We start from the raw sequence: 22,876 nt of genomic DNA, 5'->3' as shown, positions 1-22,876 counted from the left end.
GCAGCGGGTGTCAGGAGAGGTCTGAGTGCCATGTGGGACCCTCGCGGGAGGCCAGGAAGCGAGCCCTGAGCTGCAGAGGCTGCGGGCAGCTTCTCAGCCCAGCACTCAACCGCTGGGCCACCGGGGAGGCCCTAATCATGCAATTCTATTGGCCTTACCTTCACAATAGAGGTGGAATCCTCCCATTTCTCGCTAAATTCACTAGCATTATCTTGGTTCCTGGCCCCATCATTTCTCTCCTGGACTCCGGCAAATTACTCCTAGAAGCGTATTCTCAAGAGAACACAATGTAAGTCATATTTCTGTTCAAAACTCTGCAACAGCTAATCATTTCAAGTACAAGACAAAGTTCTTCACGTGCCACAAGGTCCGATATATATGATCCTTCTTCCTCCATCGCTAACACTTTATTTCCCACTGTGTTGCTTGTCTTGCTCTAGTCACACTGTCCAATACTGTTCTTCCACGAACACATGATGCACCTAGAACCCCAGCTGTCGTTTTCCCCTCTGCCTCATATACACCCCCGACCAAATGCACAGGTAACTCCACTCCTTTAAGTGGGCACAGTTCGCTTCTCCAGCACCTGCCACCTTAACGTCTGTTTAATTCTACCCCTTCCCTTCCAACTCCTTCCCGATCCTCGCAATCTCTTTTTTTTTTTTATAGCAGGGATTACTTTTTAGCAAATTATATAATTGCAGCGCTTCATACTGCCTGCCTCCCCAACCTCACAAACAGCTCCTGACCCCTGTTTTGCTCAAGGCTGCACCCCGGGGCCTGGAAGCGGGGCTCCAGGTACAGACAGGAGCCCCGGCTCGCCCTGGCGAGTGACCTGCGGGGTCGGCTGTTCTCTCCCGGGCTGCGCTCTTCGGGATGGGCCTTCCCCGACCCCGCCGCTCCTGTATTACACAGGGTCGAAGCTACGGGGAAATCAAAGGTCAGGGGGCGCGCGTCACATTTGGGTTTCGAGGACACAGGAAAATGGAGCTAAAAAAAAAACCACCACTAATCGGTGCAGTTAGTCTCTTAGCGCGGGCTAAGGAAGTCGGGGCAAACTTCCTCTCTTCTGAGGTGACTTTGAACACTTTCCTGCGCAAACAAGCTCGAGGCCACCTGAAAACGCGCCCTTCCCGTCTTCTGGCGGCTGCAGCGCCTCACTCAGGTGGGCGGGCCGCGCCCCAACCTGCCTTGCGGGGCAGGGCCGGGCGCGGGGGCCGGGCGCCGACATGGCGCAGGCGCGGCTTCAGGTGGCGCGCAGGGTGCGCGCCGGCAGCGGGCGACACGCGGGCGCGGGCGCGGGCGCGTCACAGCGGCGGCGACAGCGGCCCCGCCCCGCCCAGCGCACGCGCACGCGCCGACATGAGGGTCGCGGCTCTGATCAGGTAACGCGGCGCCGGGCCGTCCGCTCCCTCCCGGCGGCCGCGCGTCTCCGCCCGCGGACGGGCCTGAGCTGCCGCGGCCGCCGCCGTCCGCGCGGGGGAGAGGGCGCCGCGGCCCGGCCGGGTTCGGGGGCGCGGCGGCTCCTCCCGATCGCAGGAAGAGGCGGAGCCTCAGGCGGCGGCGCGGCGGGTCGGGCTCGGCGCCTCCGGCCCCCGGCTCCGGGCTCGGCCCGCGGCCCCGCGGCGACCCTGACGCGCCTCCCGGCGCCGACAGGTTTCTCGGGCGCGGCCCGCCCGGGCGCTTGAAAGCTGTGAACAGTCGGAGCCGCCGCTCGGGCGCGCCGCCCTCGCCGCCCGCCCCTTCCTCTCGCTCTCGTGCTCCTCGGGGTCCCGCCGGCAGCTCGGGGTCCGGCTCCCAGAGCCCTGCCCCCCATCCCCCGGGGGCTCGGGGTTGCCCCCGGGGCGAGAACCGTACACTCCGGGGAGGCCCTGCTGCCCGCAGGGTGGATGCCCTTTTCCCGGTGTCGTTCCAGACCCATTCGCTGCTGCCGCGGACACGCATGGTCGCTTTTAGGGGGACCTTAGGACGTCCCCCTCTTGTGCTCGGAAGAGCTGGACAGCTGCAGCACTTCATGTTTAGGTGTATGAAAACCCCGACAGGCCAACTTAAATTTTTGCAAAGTCAGTCTAAACTGAGGCAAGGAAACAAGGGAACGCAGTAACTCTAAGTGGGGCGCTTAGACTGCTTGAGGAGTTGATGAATTTGACCCTGTGGTGTCTGACGCTTCACAACCACTTCTCTTTGGTGAACCTGCTGAAGATTTCATAATCATCGTTGGGTGTCCTGGAGAGTTCGTGGTGACCGGCGATGTTAAAGACTTTGGATGTAACAGTCTAATCCCTTCTGCAGTGACTACAATACTCCAATTTATTTAACTTCAATGCGTTTTATAAGAGACTAGTCTATGATGTGAAAATAGTTGTTAGTCAGTGAGTTTCTTCTGTAAAGAGAGTGATTAAGCGTTGAACACCGTGGCCTTCACTTGATCTAGATAGATAAAGACTAAAAAAATAGTCCAGGAAATGAGGAATTCACATCCATAGTTTGCCAAAAGTTTAACCATTAGTCACCAACTGAAGGTTCAGCTCTCTTGACGGGAAAGAGAATGGTATACCCCATTACTCTAAATATTCTGCAATGTGTATCTATTACTTACACAATAAAGGCATGTTTTAAAAAGGCCATGTTGGAAAATTCTTCACTGTAAGGTCTGTGTAAACGTTAGACATACTGTGAGTATTACACACATCATAGACATTTGCATACATTTACATTAGCATATATGTGAATTTAAGCTTCAATGCAGTCTATTTGCAATATAGCTTTTATTTGTATGTGTGGACTGAAATGAGTTGGGATATGCATATTTTTGGAAATTAGTGAAACCAAGGCCCTTATATATCTCCCTTATATCTCTTTACACTGTAAAGAAAATTATTTTCCTAGTACACACAGACTGAACCATTGAATTTTACAGTTGAATGATACCTTGAGGACTAAGTAGGCCATTCTTTAATTTTATAATGAAGCATATAATCCCAAGCACTTTGAGTAATGTCGTATCACAGACCTGGGAACTGAATTTCTGATCTGTAAAACTTCTCATCTTAACACATGGTAATGTATTTTGTGACAATCTAAGTGGTAAGGTACTTGGTATATTACAAACTGATTTGACCTTGAAAATCTTTTGTTCTTAGAATAGTTTTTAGACCCCCGTAGGAAACACAAAATAATTTGGGAAATACTATTTTAAAACACTTAAAACCTTAGCATATTTTAAAATATATATATATTATAATCTGTAATACTCTAAATAGCTAAAGATTAGTCAGATCTTTTTTCCTGGGGAAATAAGGTAGTGAGGTTTAATAAGGAAAGTCTGAAGATTTATTTAGCAGAATATCACATTCTACGGAAAGAGAGTGTGATGTGTAACTTCCGTTTGCCTTTTGCTGTCTCTCTTTTGAGAAGTTATGGAATGATAGTTGTTTTTGATCACAGCATGGTGGAGGCAGACAAACATTGGAAACTAATATAAAAAAGACTGATTCTTAGAATAATCAATCTTTTTGTTTCATGGGCTACAAATAAATCTAAACATTCCTGGGAGTACATTTGTAGATCTCAAGCGAAGATAGAAAAGGCGGGGAACAGGAGGAAAAAGTAAAAGAAAGAGAGGCAATGATAAAAGGAAGAGACTGTATAGTGAGGAGGCATAGAACATTAAACTAAAATAGCAGAGGTTGCCATTCAAACTTGTTACAGATGAACTACCCCTGCCTTGATTTAGTACTTGCCTGTACCTTACATATATTTGGTAACAATTTAGTTTCCTTTCAATTTGTTTATTACATTCATGGCTTCAGCCTTATCCTGCCATCACATATAGAGCTGGGGTACTGATAATACTGAAATTTAACTTATCAGTGTAATTTATTTTGCTTTCTATCTACAGAATTTGAACCCAACAAGTGTATCAAACTTTATCATTAGATTGGATCTCAAATCTTTAATTTGATCCTTTAATTGGTGATGGTGACCAATTGTTAGATTTCTTATCATGAAACAGATTTTCTATTTTTCACATAGAATTTCACCTAAGGAGCATATAAAATAAGTATTTAGCTGGACTATAAAATTAATATTTTTTATTTCTTTATTTTTTTTAAAGATTTATTTATTTATTTATTTATTTATTTATTTATTTATTTATTTATTTATTTATACAAGCACTGGGTACAGTCAGAAGCGTGGGAGGGTGAGAGGATTCACCAGAGCCAGAGCAGGGAAGAGAACACGCAGAAGGACCGAAGTACACTGCTGAGGGAAGTAGCGGGTGGCAGGAGAGGTCTGCGTGCCAGGAGAGGTCTGTGCGCCATGTGGGACCCTTCACCAGGCAGCCAGGGATTGAACCGGTGCTGCAGAGGCTGTGGGCACTTTCGCAACCCAGTGTTCAACTGCTGCGCCACCGGGGAGGCCCAAAATTAATATTTTTTAAAAAGCACTTTGCATATGAAATAGAGTCAATATCACAAACCAAAAATATATTTTGTTTAGAATCGTCTCCATTATAATTTCATAAGACCTTGTGATTAAGCAAGCTTAGACATTTAGTTCATTTGTTCAGTTTGCGTTTGCTGTGGAAATTATATGTGGCTCCTTTTTTGCATTCTAGTTATAAACCAGTCCTTCAAATATTCGGAAATTCTGAATACATCATTAGTTGTATTTTGATATCTAATGATTCTGTGTTGACTAGTGGTCATTTCTCTAATATTTATCTCTTTATTTTTTAGTGGTGGAAAAGACAGCTGTTATAACATGATGCAGTGCATTGCTGCCGGGCATCAGATTGTTGCTTTAGCAAATTTAAGACCAGCTGAAAACCAAGGTATGTGTATACCTTTATTGGGAAATTTCTCTAAACAACTGAAACTACAATTTTATAATTATGTTCTATTGTACGTGGTAGGCAAAGACAAAGGCGCCAATATTTATTTAGCACCTATTAGTTGTAAGGTTTTATACTAAGTGTTTTCACTTACATATCCTTTAATCCTCATAAAAACACTTAGATAAGAGTTTTATTAGACAGAGATACTGAAGCTCTGAGTTTTATAAGTTTGTCCAATGTAAAAGAGCTAAAACAAACTTGGAGAGCTGAGACTTGAACCGTACTACTTCAGAGGGCACTGCCATGGCAGCAGAACACAGCATATTCCCTATATATACAGGCCATCTCTAGGTAAATAAGATACAGTCTCCTGCCTCAAGAAGCTTAGGAATTAAGACAAATATTGGTAAGTGATATATATGAATTTTATTATTAGAAGGATCCAGTTTAGCCATCTTAACATATAGGCTAAATGTGTGAGACTCTAGAGGCCTAACACAATGCATTTTTACTTTTTATTTGTGGTAACAAGAACATCTTCAAACAATGCACAGACCTCATTTTAGGTACTTTTTTCAGTTTTCTCCCAAATACAGTTTCCTCAGTTGGGAAATCTCCCCCCATTGTCCATGTTTATATCCAAATTTCCCCCTTTTATGACACTAGTCCTATTGGATGATTTGACCGCATGCTAACAATTACACTTATGTTGACTCTGATTCCAAATAAGGTCACATTCCTGAGGTACTGGATGCAAGTTTTTGAACATAAGAATTTAGGAGGGACATAATTCAACCTACAATAATACCTTTTTCTAAAAATTGAGATGTAGTTGATATTTAACACTATTAGTTTTAGGTGTACACATAGTGATTTGATGTATGGATATACTGTAAAATGATTACCACAATCAGTGTCATGCTATCACCACACTTAGCTACAACTTTTCCCAATTATAACTTTGAAAAAAAGAAATGTATTGACCAGCTTTATTTTTATACACTTAGTTATACCTGTATAACCTTAGATATTAATTGCTAAAATGTGATGGGCAGAGTTTAACCCTTGTCAAATTTTGAAACTTCTTCAATGCTTCTCCATATGGCTCTTCCAGTAAGATCACTTTGCCATCCCCATCTTTTTAGCCTCCATGCTTTTGCTCTACTGTTATTTTGGATGAATTAAATGTGTTACATACGTGAAAACATTAATCATTCAAAGTTATTGGTGGGCAGATATGTAGTGAACTAACTAGAATGAGCCCTGAAATAGCAAGCAGTTATTTCAGTTACATACTTGAAATTGCTATCCTTCTATAGTTAAGACCCAAGTTATGATGGAAGTGAAGTGGAAAATACTAGAAGTTTTTTTCTTTATTGAAGTAATATTGGTTAACAATACTGAATGTGCTTTAGAATAGGTTCACATCTCTTCAGGTGTATGTTACTACCCCACCCCACCACCACCATCAAAGCACCCATAGTGATTTACACTAGACCATTGGGCCTCTTCCCTCACATGTTCCTCTAGCTCCCTTCCGCTTCTTCTAATACCCTCAATTGGATAATCAGATTTCTAAGTTTTGTTTTGGTTTAGGTTTGTCAGTTCCTCCCCTCTATACTCCACATATGAATGAAATCATCCAGTATTTGTCTTTCTCCTATTTCACTTAGCATTATTCCTTCCAGTTGTCTCAAATGGTAAGTGTTTATATTTTTATTCCATTGTCTATATGTACCACATCTTCTTAATTCACTGCTCTGTTGATGGGCATTTAGGTTGTTTCCATAACTTGACCATTGTAAATAGTGTTACAATGAAATAGGCATGCATATATCCTTGAATTAGTGTTTCTGTTTTCAGGTAATACCTCTGAGTGACATTGCTAGATCACATTGTATATTTATTTTTAATATTTTGAGGAACCTCCATACTGATTTCCATAACAAATGGATCAGTCACCAGTAGTGTATGAGGGTTCCTTTTTCTCCACACCCTCGTCACCACTTGTTGTTTCTGGTCTTTGGGATTGGGCCGCTGTCATAGGTGTGAGGTGGTTAGACATTATAAATATTTTATAACAAGACATGGTACAGTCCCTGTAAAGGGTCAGGGGTAAACCCACCACTTTAGGATTTACACAGGTTTCTAGTGATGAATAATAATTGTTTACATAGGAGAGAAGTGTTTGGGAAATGATCTGTTCTGACTTTAAGTAATAAAGAGAAAATTCTGAGTAAAAGTGAATAGGAACAAAGAAGAAGCAGGATCTCCTTGTACGGTTTTGTTCCCTATCAAAGGAAAAAAAAAATTCCCTCCTCACTGTGGTCAGTCACGCAAATGGGTTTTTTAAGCTGTTTTGAGAGGTCTTGATATTTAAAAAGCAAATGTTTTACAACACATAATATACATGTGATATATTTTCCCTCCCTCGACTTTCTATATTATCTTTACCTTTTTTGTGTTAAATATTATAGTTCCCTGGTACTGAATTGCTCATGTGTGATCTTCCATATGGGCATAGTTCACAAGGTGGGTAAGATGCCAAGCAAGTCTGTCTTTAAATTATATCTCACAGTGGAATAAAGATCTTTATTTAGAATATTAGTGAGAAAAAATTTAATAGTAAATGGAATTGGAACATTGTGAAGTAAATGCTGGAAAATATCTGAATCTGTGGTAACTGTAGAAGAGAAGAGATGGCTGCAGGTTGGGGGATGGAGAGGGTTTAGCTAATCTTGATTAAAGTCAGCAGGAAGTTGGTGATTATTGAATGATTCATTGATTGACTTCTCCCCCAACATGTAAACGGAATGACTTGTAGAGAGGACTGAAGTATACAGCAAAGTAGGTTAGGGTTTTCAGTCAGTGGTTAGTTAGGACATCATGAATTTGTCATAAAATTCACAAAACCATCTTTTTATATTTGTAGTAGGAGCTTTTGTGGCATGCTAATTGAAGTGCTTCAGGCAACTGTGGAGCCTTTTGGTTTTATTTGATCTCATACCATTGTTGCTCTCTAACTTCCATTAATAAATGTTATATTGTGGTTGGGACTAAATGGAGCCTTAAAGGAAAATTGTCTTCTAGGTTTTTGAAATCAGTAAAATGTTTTAACTATTATGTTAATATCAGGATGTTTCTTGCTAAGAAGTTCCAAGTTCCTTAAACATATGCATTCAGTTTATCAATAGCCTTTAAAACTAATACATTTAAAGATCTAAAGTCTTGACTTTGAGATAAGGGTAGACTGAAAGGCTTTCAGGTGACTGATGGTATCTCTGCTTTCTCTTGGGACCATGAGTAGACACGTTTATAACAATAATGTGAATACATGGCAGCCAGTCTAATGTGTGAGTTGAGAAATCTGTGAGCCAATATGTAATGGTGTATGGTGATGGTTTTGATTTTTAATGGGGTCCTTACAATATCTTCCTTAATGCCTTTTGATGGGATATTTTCACATTCACTGGAAAGCTTGGGCTGACTTGGCATATGTGCATACATACATAGTTAGGGTATCTATAAGTCAAATTGTTTTGTAACCTTTCTAAAAATCTGTTATAAATAAATGTTGTGGTGAGTGTAGTGACTCTTTTTTCAAAAAGTAAAGTTACAAGCTCAAAAAGCCACTTCAGAGTATTTCTAAGTTCATTTGTATCACGGACAAATCTATAGCTAGACCATAAGAGAAAGCAGCATGGATACAGGGCAGGTTTTGAATATTTTACCCATTTAACATTTGCAAAATCTTGTGACAAGTGATTGTGTTACTAATTAACTTACCGTGTTTCACTATGTGATTGTAACTGCTCTAACAATATTGAATTCACATGTCCTATGTTATATTGAAGTACCACATATAAAAATCAAGAGCTTCTAAATTTTTTTCTTACAAATACTTGTCACATTAACTAAATCAATATTTAATTAAGGGTTTCTTCTATGGGGGTCCACTTGACTTTGTGAATAACCTTGAATGATTTGAAAAAAGATTAATGCAATAAAATATTTAACTGAATAAACTCTTCACAATTTATTGGATATATTACGCTCCCTTTTAATGCTTGTTGCATGTAGTTTTGAAAATTTGTGAATAACCTTGAATGATTTGAAAAAAGATTAATGCAATAAAATATTTAATTGAATAAACTTCACAATTTATTGGATATATTATGCTCCCTTTAAATGCTTGTTGCACGTAGTTTTTAAAATTTATATATAATTATATTTGTAATTTGCAATAGAGTTGACTGAGCTAATATGAACTGAATGGCAAATGGACAAATGTACAACTCTTAGATTATATTGCACTTCATAAATGCAGCAAGGTATAGTAAATTTTAAGTTGGGTGTTGACTGCTCTGCAACCCGTAAAAACTAGATGAATTTTCAAGTCCAGTGCCTTTTTCACTTTATTTTGCTGATTATTTCCATTTTAATTGTTGCAGTGGGGTCCGATGAACTGGATAGCTACATGTATCAGACTGTGGGTCATCATGCCATTGATCTGTATGCAGAAGCAATGGCTCTTCCCCTCTATCGCCGGACCATAAGAGGAAGCAGCGTGGATACAGGACAAGTGTACACCAAATGTGAAGGTGATGAGGTGGAAGATCTCTATGAGCTTTTGAAACTTGTTAAGGTATGCAGAATGACCAATTACATTGACTGAATTTAGTGTATAGCTTAGTAAGTTATATTACTGGCTTATTTTGTAATAGCCCAACTGTTTTTTGAAAGGATATTTTACTATTACTGTACCTTTATGTTAAATTTGGGTATAGTTTGGGACCCAGGATTGTCAAATAATATTTAACAAAGCTTTCTTTTCCTTAGGGTATTGGAACTAAATAACATTCAATCTTTTTTTTTTTTTTAACAAATACATTTTGAATGTCCATTAGTGGGCTTGGCATATGGTTCTAGACAATGTAGATAGGGAAATGAACAGATCTGACAAAATCCTGTTCTATTGGCACTACTTTCTAGTGGAAGGAGAGAGACAGTAATCAAGTAAATAAATAATAATATACTTGGTGGTAGAGGATAATTTGAAGAAGAATAAAGCAGAGTCAAGGTAATAGTGATTGATGGTGAGGGCTGACTGTAGACATGGAGCTCTACCAAGGCCTTTTTTTTTTTTTTTTTTTAAAGATTTATTTATTTATTTATGCAAGCACTGGGTACAGTCAGAAGCACGGGAGGATGAGAGAATTCACCAGAATCAGAGCGGAGAGCAGAGCAGGTAGACTGACAAAGTACACTGCTGAGGGGAGCAGCAGGCAGCAGGAGAGGTCTGCGCACCATGTGGGACCCTCGCTGGTGGCCGGGGATCGAACAGGTGCTGCAGAGGCTTGCGGGCAGCTTCGCAGCCCAGCGCTCAACCACTGCGCCACCAGGGAGGTACCAGGGCCTTTCTGATACCATAAAATTTGAATAGATTCAAAGAAAGTGAGAGACTTCGCCTTGCTTAAATCTATTACAAGAGGTATGAATTAAATGTTAACATCACTGGATATAAGAGTTTGACAGCCATTGTGCATTCATTGTTAATTTCTCTAGACAAAATTTAGGACAGAAAGTGTGGGGCTTATATATCTAGTAAGTACTATATCCCAGTAAATGTTAATTAGTAGATTACTTTATATTACGCAATTACCTTTTCATTCTCATTATAGCCAATTATTTGAATACAGTTCAGTATTTTTTTTTCTTAAATATGAATTTTATCTACTCAGCTACAGTCAATTCATATAAGGTGTATCTGATGAAACAGAGAATTGAAGCCAATATTTCCTGGTTGTGTTAACGTTTCTTCACAAAGGAAACAAAAATTTTTGTCTCTTCCTCTCCCAAGAAATACTGCATTTCAGTATCTTATTTCAGAGAAGTTCGGCCTTTCTTAACTTATATCCTGAGCCTATGTGGTAAAATTTGCTAGTCATAGCTACTTCAATGCTATACTTTAAATTTGATGCTGATCATAGCTTGATGTCAATGAAGGATTTTGATTCAAAAATGTATGAAGCATATATATATAAATTTTCTACAGTGTCCTTGATTAAAATATTTCTTGGTATGTGAGAATGTTTTCATATTTATTTACCTATTAAAAAAGAAACTTACAGGGAAACATTTTGACTTGTTCCAATTTACTGTTTAGTTGTGGATAGCATAAGAAATAGATACTCGTCACAGAAAATCAGTTTCCTCCCTTGGGGAAGACACCTACTAAGAACAACTAGTTTGATAATCAAAGAAAAGGGGAAGGCATAAAAGAGTCCCACTTTTAATGGTCTTCTCTTCATGCAGACAACTGTATGATTTTGATAGTTTACTTTGAGTGAAAAGCCTTCATTTTTAAAATTCTATCGTCAGGGTACAAGGAAACCGAGTGAGTTTTTAGCATTAACCATTATTACAAAATGGTGGAATTCACACTAGAAGTTAACTGGGTTGCTTGAAAGTTACTGATAACAGATAACTTTAGAGAGGCTTTATCATAATAACAACCTTCCAGGAAAGGGAAAGTAATAAATTACAAATCAATTTAATTAAAAATGGGTAGATTAGTAGTAATTAAGAAGAAATTTCCCTTTCGATCCATGCTGTCTTTATAGAAATGGATGGTTTGCCATTATCTTTATAGTGACAGTCAGTTATGACATAAATTATTGCTAATGTTAACTCTTGACAACTTTGCTTTGGAAGTTCATACATGATAATTACTATAGTTGAAAGAGATGTTATGAAGTTGTCTGGGACTAAATAGTTCTGTCTTTTTCTGTGTGGAAATACTAATTCTAATATTGGATATTGTAAGGACATAAATATCAGAAATATATTACCTTTATGGAAGAGATTGTATAGTGAGGCTTTTATAGTTAAATCCATTTATGCAAAGATTCTAATAGAGGTCTTACAGATTCTAATGAATAATTGAGTAATTATAGAACAAACAAATCTTGAAGGGCTATACTTCTTTAAGTTTGACTTCACTCTTTCTAAAAAAAAAGATGAAACTGCATTTTTTTAATCCTTTGAATATTTATAGAGCATTGAAAGCATTTAGATTCATTTTCATTTTAAACATTTTATTTATAATAGATTGCAGTTGTGTGACTTTCACATTCAATCTTTTGTTTTTGAAGCTCTTTCTACCCCCAAATATGAGAACTAATTTTTAAGTAGGAGATGTTCTTTTTTGCAAAGAGTTAACTAACTGTAGAAAATAATCAGGAAGGAATTGAAAGAGTTTACAGAGTTATAAGTTTCCTAACTTTTGCAAAAGTAATGACAATAGATGCAATTATTATCCTTTATAGCTCATTGATTACCAGGTAATTATGACAGGTAGGTGTTTGTGTGTGTGTGTGTGTGTGTGTGTGTGTGTGAGATCTGAATTCCCTAAGTTCAGTTATGATAGATATGTATTTCTGTCTTTATCTCTATCACCCATCCATCCATCCACCCATAGTTATTTGCAAATTACCTGGTTTTCATATCACTAGTCTTTCATTTATCCTTTACAGTGTCTTTAATATTATAATGCCACTTTCTGATTCTCAGCTGGATTAATTTGCCATATAGATGACCTGAATATGTTACCTTCTTATTGTCGTAACCATTTACAACACTGTGTAGTTTTCTCGCTTTAGCAGCTGTATACATCACCCCTCCTAGCCCACAACCATAAACGGTTCAGTCACTCTCTACCAGCCACCGAGTGTCCCCCTCCTCCCCTCCCCACTTCTGGAAACCACCATTCTGAGATAACCTATATTATTTCCTGAAAATAAGGTAATTTAAAAATTCTGTGTGTTTTCTCTTTAAGTCAAGTAAGCAGTGTAATAGTTACTACAGAAAACATAAACAGTCTGTCTCTATGGAGAATAATTATTAACTATAATCTAAATATAAGTTTGGCTTCAGGTAAACTAATACAGAATACAAATCATCTAATCAAAGTCCTTTTCCCCTACTTCTATCTCTTGTCTCCACTTTCTGTTGATTCTGGTCTCAGCGAGGACCCGTGTTTTTAGAAGATGTTCCTGATGCAAATACAGTCAGAGAAGCACCTTCTAACTAGAAGCTTTAAATAGCTCAAAGAAAAATTTAATTATGTTTCATCATCATTCGCTGGCCCGATGTGTCTCATCCTTGAGCCAGTCCTTGTTGGGAGAAGATTTCTTTGATTGGGCAGACTGAGATCAAGTGCCACTCCTGAGTGCAAGGGATGGAGGCATGATTGCTGGACTCACACATACTGTAATTCTGTGGGACTAGCACAACCCACTGTGGGGAGGGTGAACCCCCACATATAAACCAGATGGCTACTGGTAGCAGGGTGAACTGTGGCAGGGGAGCAAGAAGCAGCAAGTCTCCTGAGAAAAAACAGGTACGACTGCTCACAAACTTGGGAGCCGTTCTAATGGTTCTCCTCTTGGGCCTCCCTGGTGGCACAGCCTCTGCAGCGCTGGTTCGATCCCCGGCTGCTCCCCGGCCACCGGAGGAGGGTCCCACATGGCGTGCAGACCTCTCCTGCCGCCCGCTGCTCCCCTCAGCAGTGTACTTTGGTCCTTCTGCCTGCTCTGCTCCCTGCTCTGGCTCTGGTGAATTTTCTCACCCTCCCGCGCTTCAGACTGTACCCAGTGCTTGTATAATTAAATAAAAATAAATCTTTAAAAAATAAATAAATGGTTCTCCTCTTGTGTCCCTCCCAGTCTTCCCCCTGCCCATCCTTCTCCCTTCCGCTTCCCTCCTCCCTTCCCTTTCTTGTTTTCTTTTTAAAATAGTTGAGCACTGAAGCCACACAGTGAGCTTATTCTTTAGGACCAGTGTCTCTAGTTGCTCATGATTTCTCCACAGTAGATCTCTAGGTACGGTAAACTCAGTAACGTGTGAGTTCGAACTTATTAAGTTCAAAATTTGTTCTCTTTCTGCACACATTTCTCCTTTTCTTGTATTTCCCTTGTAGTTAGAAACATCATCACTCACCCCATCACTAAAGTCTAACGTTTGTCTCACTACTAATTAGATTTCCACTTTTTTCTCAGTCCATTCTACCACAACCACCGCCATTTGATTTCTAGGACCTATTGCTATTACCTCTGTGATTTCTGAAATCTAACCCTTTGGCTTCATTACCACCATTGCCCGTTTTTCACCTGTACTGACAGGGTCTCCTAACCGGCCAACTTGACTTCAGTCTTGCCCTGTGCTTTATCCCGCCTTTCAACCAAATTGTCATCAGCTGACTCGCATAAATATTTAAATAACCCACTATTAACACATAGTTGGAACAGATCAGCCCGACACAGTATCTTTTAGAAGAGGTCCTTGCATTCCTACCAGTCAGATCCTGTTATTCCCACACAAACTTCTGAGTTCAAGTTATAAGGAACTGATTACGTTTCTAGGAGGTTGCTTTGTATGTCTGCATCTTAGCTTGTGCCTTTCTCTACCCTTCTCTCTTTGTCCTCTTGAAAAACCCCTTCTCATGCCATACCCTTCTATGAAATCAGCTCCAGTTTATCTTCTTTTTTCTTCCATGTCAGCTTGTCTATACCTACATAATGGTTCTCAGGACATTAGGATTGCTTATGTGCTGTCTCTCTTGCTATGTTGTGAGCCCCTGCAAGTGGATGGCTATTAAAGGATTGTCGAACAAATTAATTTAGTTCAAAATTTAAGCAAATTAATTTTTTTATTTAATCACTGATCTAATACAGGCGAGTCACAGCATTGTTACAAAATATGATAATAGAACCATTGATAACTTCACTTTATTATCTTTTTTCTATTAGAATTTTAAGTGAAATGCGTATCATCATGAAACATCTCAGAGTAAGGTATCCTATGAGATTTGGCAGTGTATCCATTAAATTGATCAAGAATAATATCCACCTACAGAATATTTTATAAAAATGCTGAGTGGACACTTTTTCAAGTTATTTCTGGTGTCTGTAATCTTCGTTTATTTTAGTAGAAATTTACTTTGTGTCTCTCTTTCACTTTGGATCTTGGGGAGAAATCCTAGATCACTGGGTGGCTCTGAAGCAAATCTAAAGGACTGGAAATGGGAGGAACATATAAAATGGCCTTAGGCTTTACAGGGAAGACCCAGACATAGTGCTAATTAAACAGGCATGTTGCCTTGTACAGATTGCTCCTGGCTGTTCAGCACTGCACAGCTTGCCTTAAGCCCTCTTAATTCCCAAGATTTTGGACATTAAACCTGGTCCCCTGGCACAAGAAACAGCTTTCTCATGCTGATTCTGGACTCCAAACAGGAAGAGTTGGAATTAAAACAGACCAGTGTCAGTTGCATTACCAGGTGTGGCTTAGAGGCTATGCATTCTCTGGTCTGTTCAGATGATAAAGTCAAGTATGCATGTGAAAGCACATGATGGATGGTCTGTCTGGAAATAAAATGTTGGCTCATACCAGTTTTTACAGTTTATAAACTTATCACAGATGTAGAGTTTTTATAGATGTCCCCTAAAGCCTAGGAAACGTGATTCTCTCTTTCTGGCATAACTATCATCCTGTCTCCAACCTTGAACTTTCTCCACTGGGTTTCAATGATGGTGTGTATATATTGCACATACTCCTATATATATTCTGCCTCCCCGTAAAGTCGTAAAGTCACCAATTGACTTACTTTTATGTTCTTCTCTTCCTTTCTTCTATGAACTATAGATTTCTTCCTATCTTATCATTTTCGCTATATATTTTAAATTGTGTTGGGTATGTTGACTAGTCATTCAAAATATCTTTCTTTGTGCTTTTCAACCTGTGGTATCTGTGTGCTGTTGACTTTTGCTCTTTTTTTTTTTTTCCCCCCCTGACTATGTTACCATTTATTTTTCTAAGAAACCTTCTGTAGATGTCTGCTTCTGGAGTTGTGTTGTGTCAGACACTATATGTTTATATGTTTCTATCCTACTCTTTCATTTCTATGCCTATAGTCTACCTTATCTTTATTATAGTCTATTAATTTAGAGACTTTATTATAGTCTCTAATAATGAATGAGATATACTGCCAAGATTGACAAGTATGATTTACTTGTCAATTCCTTTGTTGTTGTCCTTATTTGGGGGGGGGGGGGCAACTCTTTACTGGTGGTCACACACCAATATGTGAAACTGATCTTTTATATCTTTTTTCCCTTTTAAATTGGGAACATTATTATTCACCAAACTCATAGTGCCTACATTGTAAATACATAAAAAGTAATATAAGAAGAAATATAAGTACCCAGAGATTTTATTGATAAGAGATGACTTAACAGTGACTTATTTTGTGACATGCTGATTTGAGAAAAAAAAAACTGAATAAATTAAAAAGATGTCTTGAGTTTTCCTATCAACTTTAACCTATATCCTATCATTAATAGACTTTTCTTACCTTTCATTTGGTGAACATTTATTGAGTACTTCTGATGTTCCAGTACTGTACCGTGCTGTGAAGTAAAAGCAGTGTGACACATTAAGTCTCTGCCTTCATGAATCTGAGGAAATAAGACATATACACAAGAAAATAATGCACAGTAGATTTGCCATTAGAGTGCATCATTAAAGGGGTGAAGGGATTCAGGGTAGAGCAGTGCTCCCTGGATTGAAGAGTCAGGACAACCCTTGTGGGGGAAATTGCATTTGATTTCCTTGAAAGTTGTTTGGATTTTGAGAAACGGAGATGACAGAATGGCCAAGAGAATGTTGCAAACTAAGGGTAGAGCTTAGCCAAAGTCACAGAAGTAGGAAATCATGAATACATAAGGGAAATCCTATGTGGTTCAGTTTGGCTACAGCTCATAGCTTAAGTATGAGTAGGAAAGAAATCTGGAAAGATTGAGCATTTTAAATTGTGGGCAAATGTACCATGAGGTGGTATTTTCCAAACTCATTTAAGTGGGTCTCAACCATTTTTTTTCTTTAGATGAAATAGACTAGAAGAAAATAGAAAACATCAAAGTGTGTGGATACTGTGATTACTATTCTGTGTGAAGTGTGCGTGTGAATATGTACACATGTGTATCCTAGACTATTGCATTTTATATATAATTTTTTATTGTTAAACAAATGGTTGTGGTTAAACAAATTTGAAAGCTACAACCTTGAGGGACTTTGCAGGACAAATAACAGAATTGTAAGACTGAGGGGGAACTTCAAGGGACTCAGTATGAACCATTGTAAATGCAAACAATGGGTTAGAGAACTGGAATTTGGGAGACAGGAGTTCAGATTGAAAACTGCGTTACTAAACTAGCTAAAAAGTTTTGAGGACTGGAATGGAGGAAGAACAGTAGAAGAGATGAAGTATGAACATTGAAGAGGTGGCTTGAAAAGTCTTGATTTTGGTATTTAAGTAAAAACTGACCAGGACTCTATGAAAGGCACCTTGTAAATTAGCCTTAGCCAAGGCTAATTTGTTTGGTGTTCTCTCGGCAGTATTGATTACATGAATTATAGCTGCTATCCATTACAAATATCATCACCCTAGATTTTATAGTATTCTATTTTTGTCATGTCTTTAATCTGGTATAAGATGGTGCAGAAGATGTTTCATATCAATCTGGTTTCATTTAGTCAGAATTAACTCAAGTGTTAGTGTTGATGGTCCTTTTAATTGAACATTTGACATTTTCTTCATGGAGTTACATGTAGTATACATCAACTAAAGTATTCTTGTTTCTTGACTTTAAAAGCATCTAGTACGGATTCACAGAAAGAAGCAAAATATATGATATTACATTTGACATTCAAGTTGGGATAATTTGAATCCCAAATTATCATAGCAAATACATTGAAAAGTTATTTACCAATAATCGGAAAAATATAAAATCTTTTCTCCAGTTTTATTCAATGTAATTGACATATAGTCTAAGTTTATATACACATTGACTTGATACATTTATATATTTCAGAATGATTGCCACCATAGCATTAGCTAACATTTTCATCTCTTCACTTAATTATGAGTATTTCTTTTTTTGCCTTTTTTGCTTTACCTTTAAGACTTTATTTCACTTTTTTTATTCTTTATTATTTTTAAATTTTATTTTATATATATTTTTACATCATTTTTCATTTTTGCACAATGTATGCATTTTCATCTTGGTTATATTCCCCATACAATTCCCACCCCTTCCACTCCCCCACCCCTTTACCCCCCTACCCCCCCACCCCCTTAGTGTGTTTCTGGTTTATAGTTACTTGTTGATTTTTAGGGGTATTTCTTTTTGCTGTGGAAACATTTAAGATTAACTCTTTTAGCAACTTTCAATCATATAATACAATATTATTAGTTACAATCACCATGTTGAACATTAGAGTTCCAGAATTGTTAATCATGTAATTTTGTTAATTTTATAACTAACTTTTACCCTTTCACCAAAATCTCTCCATTTCCCCCTCCCCAGCCCCTGGTAACCTCTGTTTCTCTGAGTTTGACTTGGGATTTCACATGTAAGTGATATCATGCAGTATTAGTCTTTCTCTGTCTATCTTATTTCATTCAGTATAATTCCTTCAAGGTTCATCAAAGTTTGTCACAAATGGCAGAATTTCCTTTCCCATGACTGAATAATATTCCATTGTGTATAAAATATTCCATCTATATGCATACATACAACTTATACCAAATCTTTATTCATTCATCATTGATGGATTAGATTGTTTCCCTCTCTTGACTACTGTATATAATGCTGCATTGAACATGGGAGTGCAGGTATCTCTTTGAGATAGCTATTTTAGTTCTTCAGAAATAGATCCAGAAGTAGAATTGCTAGATCTTATGGCATATCCTGTTTTTTTAATTTCCATTTTGCTTTCCAGAGTGACTCCCACCAACAGTGCACAAGGGTTCCCTTTTTTCCACTCCCCTGACAACACTAATCTGTTTTCTTTTTGTTGAGTGATTCTAATGTATGTGAGGTACTATCTCACTGTGGTTTTGACTTGCATTTCCCCAATGATTAGTGTTGTTGCTCACCTTTTCCTGTATCAGTTGCTGTTTGTATGTCTTTGGAAAAATGTCTATTTAGTTCCTTTGTCCATTTTTTAATTTGGTTGTTTATGTTTTTGTTGTTGTTGTTATGTTGTATGAGTTCTTTATATTTTTGGATATTAATCATTTATCAGATTTATGGTTAACAAACATTTTCTCTCAGTCTCTAGGTTGTCTTTTCCATTTTTTGGTTGTTTCTACTCTTAATGGTTACCTTTTTGGTTTTTGGATTGAACCTGGCTTTAGGTTTATAATTAATTCATCTCTTATATTTCACTTAAGATTTTTCTTCAGTCTCTCACTCTCTATTACTTACCCTGCAAACTCCTGCCAGATTAATCTTTCTAAAGTGTATATATCCAGTCATATTTGTCTCTTCATCAAATTTGCATTGCTTACTATTGACCTATTATGTTTTGTCTTTTCCCAGTATTTCCCTTTATGGAACTTATACTCCACTTAAACTAGATTATTATCAGAACTCTTTCCCCACCCCTTCCCCATAGGCCATGACTTCCCTGCATAGTGCTATATTTTAGTCAGAAATACCTCTCGTCAGGGCCTCCCTGATGGCGCAGGGGTTAAAGATGCGGCTCTATCAAGCTATCACCTGCCACTGGGTGTGAGTTCGATCCCCAGCCAGGGAAATAAACTTTTTTAAAAAATTAAAAAAAAATTAAAGGCATTGTGCAAAATGTCTGACCAGTGCCCCTCAAAATTGTCAAGATTATGGAAAACAAGAAAAGACTGAGAAACTGTCACAAACTAGAAGACACTAAGGATGACTGTGTTAATACATCATATGTGATAAAGACCTAAACTATTAAGGAAAAGGTGATCTTAGAAGGCTGGAGTAAAAGTGATCAACACTTGTGTTACATAGAAAAATAAAATTTTGGATAAAAGATATTTAATCCATCTAAAATTTTCATATGTGAGAAAATTCTCTAAATGGTTATCCACTTCTCTACCAGTTACTTATTGAAAGAAAACCTGTTTTTTTTCCTATCCCTTTTGCTATAAAATTACTGTACCTCCCACATGAGGCCTTGTAACCAACGGCAGACCAGAGTGGAAAGACTGATATGACTGAATAAAGTCGAGTGTATTTACTAATAATGTTGGTATTTTAGTTTTGACAAATGCAATGTGGTAATTTAAGATGCTAACATTGGGAAAATAAAGATTTGTCACAAAAAAAAATTGTATACAAGAGAACTCGCTCTGGGGCCTCCCTGGTGGCGCAAGGGGTTAAGTTGCAACCTATGAAGCTGTCCGCAGCCACTGCATGAGTTCAATCCTTAGCCAGGGAACTACCCACATGGTGCAGCAGACATCTCCTTGCTCACCTGCTGCTCCCCTCAGCAGGGTATTTCAGTAGATCCCCCTGTTCTGCTCCCTACTCTGTTTCTAGTGAATCCTCTCATCCCTCTACACCTTTGACCTACACCCAAGTTCTCGTATGCGTAAATAAATCTTTAAAAAAAATAAAAGAAATACCTCTCTTCAGTTCCTGACCTATCAAGATATGGCCTCACTGAACGAAATAGCTTCCTCTCTGGCATCTTCATATTACATTGTATTTCTCTTATAGTACTTAATTTGTCTTGATATTCAGAGCTCCTGTCTTATTTGTTTATCTTGTGAATTTTGTTTTAAGATTATAAATATCTGAGAGACAAGAATTATATTTGGTTCTTTTTTTCCCTTATGGACTCCATGCAACTCTTGGACTATAAGACTATTGTGTTCAACTGTACCTCTTGAAATTCAGTTATTCTATCAGTAAAATGTGGATATGTCTCTCCTATTGTCATATCTGTTTTGGAATAAATAAGAATTTATATGAAAATCTCTACAGGTTTCTAGAAAGAAAGATGCTATATCAATTAGGTTTTTTTTTTTTCCCCTGTACCCTGTATTCATGTCATTATCAGGTCTTCTTTCTCTGTCATTCCCTAGTTTCCAAAATAATCCAATAAAGCTGTATAAAATGAATTTTCTTCCTTGCATACAAAGCTTCATTAACATATTAAGTTGTAGCTGCAAGTTGGCATTGAGATGAGTGTAATTCCTCTTAACTTTATTAGTAAGTTAATGCAGAGAAGAAAAAGAATGGTAATCGTTCAAACTGTGAAGGAGGTTTTAATGGGGACAAATTTATATTATATATTAGATTGGATTTATCCCTCTACATTTGTTGCCTATAATTTTTGGTCCTTCTGGGTCTCTTTTAGACTCCCTAAGTCAGATAATTCAGCCTTACAAGAGACATATGGAATTAATGTTTTCTCTCTAATTTCCTATAGTAAACTGTACAATGGGTCATTCCAAAAGAAGATAAAGGGGTAAGCCCAAATATAATAAAGGTCTTTATTAATAAATGCTTTCTTTCCATAAAAATTATTTTGACAGGTTCTTTTAGGATTTAACTATGCTTATCTTTAACATCTAAGCAGTGTCTTTTCTATTAACTCATTTGTAAAAAGCCTCAAGCAAGGACTTCTATTTGAAAGTTACATGAACTGAGTTTAGAGAATTTAGACTTGAAAGACTATATGAAGAATTAAGAGATTTAAAAAATGGCTCTTTGAATGTCCAGAGGCAGCTCCTGTATATAAGAGCAATTACCTCTCAGCACTGGCAGAATTATACCACTCTATTCTTAGCATCTACAGCGTCATGGTGGTTATGTTGTCTACTTGCACACAGTGGGTGCTCAATGAGCAGCTGTTAATTAAACTTAATGAAGAACGTTAAGCCTATCTAACTTGACAGGATTCAGCTAATGGTGATCTCTGAGGATTTCTATAAAAATACATTGTCAAACCAGAGAGCCAAAACTAAAAACTGCTCATCAGACATGTATTTCCCTTCCTTATGCAAATTCTTTGCTACCTATTATAGAATTAGTTCTAGAACCATTGAAATGGCCTATGGTCAATTTAAGGCCAGTTTCCTATAGATTCTTTCCAAGTAGTAATTTTGCACAGTGGTAAGTATGTTTGGGGGGGTAAGCAGTGGTGGGTAGGGGTGAATCATCACTGGGTAAATAATCCAAAGATCTTCTTTTGAGTCTTTCGAGATTGAGCTCCTTTACTAACTTATTTCACAGTCATTTTTTGTGAATTCCTTAACCCTCACCCAAGTTGTAGTGGTTGTGTGGTCATATAATCAGAACTTGATTCTAAAAAGCTAATAAAAATCAGACTAATGGACTTTAACACAATAGAGTGTGATACTTTTAAGACAAGATTTCTTAATCAAGAGGAGAGGGGTATTTTGAACTCTGAAATTTTGTGCAAATTTCTTGGATATGTAGATTTTTCTGGGAAGAGGTTCAAATTTTTATTATAGTCTCACAGTGGTCTGTGCTCTTCAAAAGTTTAAGAACAACTGTTTTAATCTCAGTTTCACAAAGTTTTCTAGCCTGGGGGTATTCATAATTACTCAGGTCAGGAATTGCTTTTCCTCTGCACCTGAAACACTGTTCTATGTCCTGTGAGGTGAGAAGGGTCTTCTGGAGCTTCAAAGAATGAGGAGGCATATTAGTTGGAGCACCTAAAAGGAGATGAGAATGCCATGCATCTCTCAAGAAAAACATTAAGATCTCAAAGAGAATGCAAAAGTAGCGTCTTAAAATTCCAGGTGAAAATTGATAGGGACCAGAGAAGAAGCCATAGGCATGGGGACCTGTATGTATTCCTCCTGGTTCCTTATTGGCCTTTGGATTTTATGTAGAAGGAGCGAAAGGATCCAAAAGACATTGTTACTGATTTTTCTCAAGTGTAGTCTTCTGTTTTTGAAGTTCTATTGAATTTAATTACTCTTTTGGGTAGTTACATTATGCCTTGTTTTACATAATCATATGCCTATGTAGTATCTCTTCCTTGTTAGTGTATAATCTGTTGAATTCTGGGACTATGGGTTTTTCTACTTTGGATACTCTATGGTATTCACAATGGTGCTTGTTCTTTAGAAGCGCTCAGAATTTTTTATTGTCTATTTGCCCTAGGTATGGT

At 38.0% G+C, this 22,876-nt stretch overlaps 1 protein-coding gene across 1 annotated transcript in view; it reads left to right on the top strand.

Annotated features, from left to right (window-relative positions):
• Positions 1–1,362: 1,362 nt before the first annotated feature.
• DPH6 (diphthamine biosynthesis 6) overlaps positions 1,363–22,876 on the top strand; it is a gene marked incomplete at both ends in the record, with an annotated part of 134,529 nt that continues 113,015 nt past the window's right edge. The window contains 3 exons of the mRNA XM_084239460.1: positions 1,363–1,385; positions 4,743–4,837; positions 9,292–9,485. Of these exons, the coding sequence (XP_084095586.1) occupies positions 1,363–1,385; positions 4,743–4,837; positions 9,292–9,485 (312 nt within the window). The remainder of the gene's footprint in view (positions 1,386–4,742; positions 4,838–9,291; positions 9,486–22,876) is intronic.

This window comes from Talpa europaea (assembly GCF_964194135.1).
Source record: "Talpa europaea genome assembly, chromosome: 8".
Classification (NCBI taxonomy): Eukaryota; Metazoa; Chordata; class Mammalia; order Eulipotyphla; family Talpidae; genus Talpa; species Talpa europaea.
Note: the sequence above shows the minus strand (reverse complement) of the source record. Positions and strands in the feature narration are given on the sequence as shown.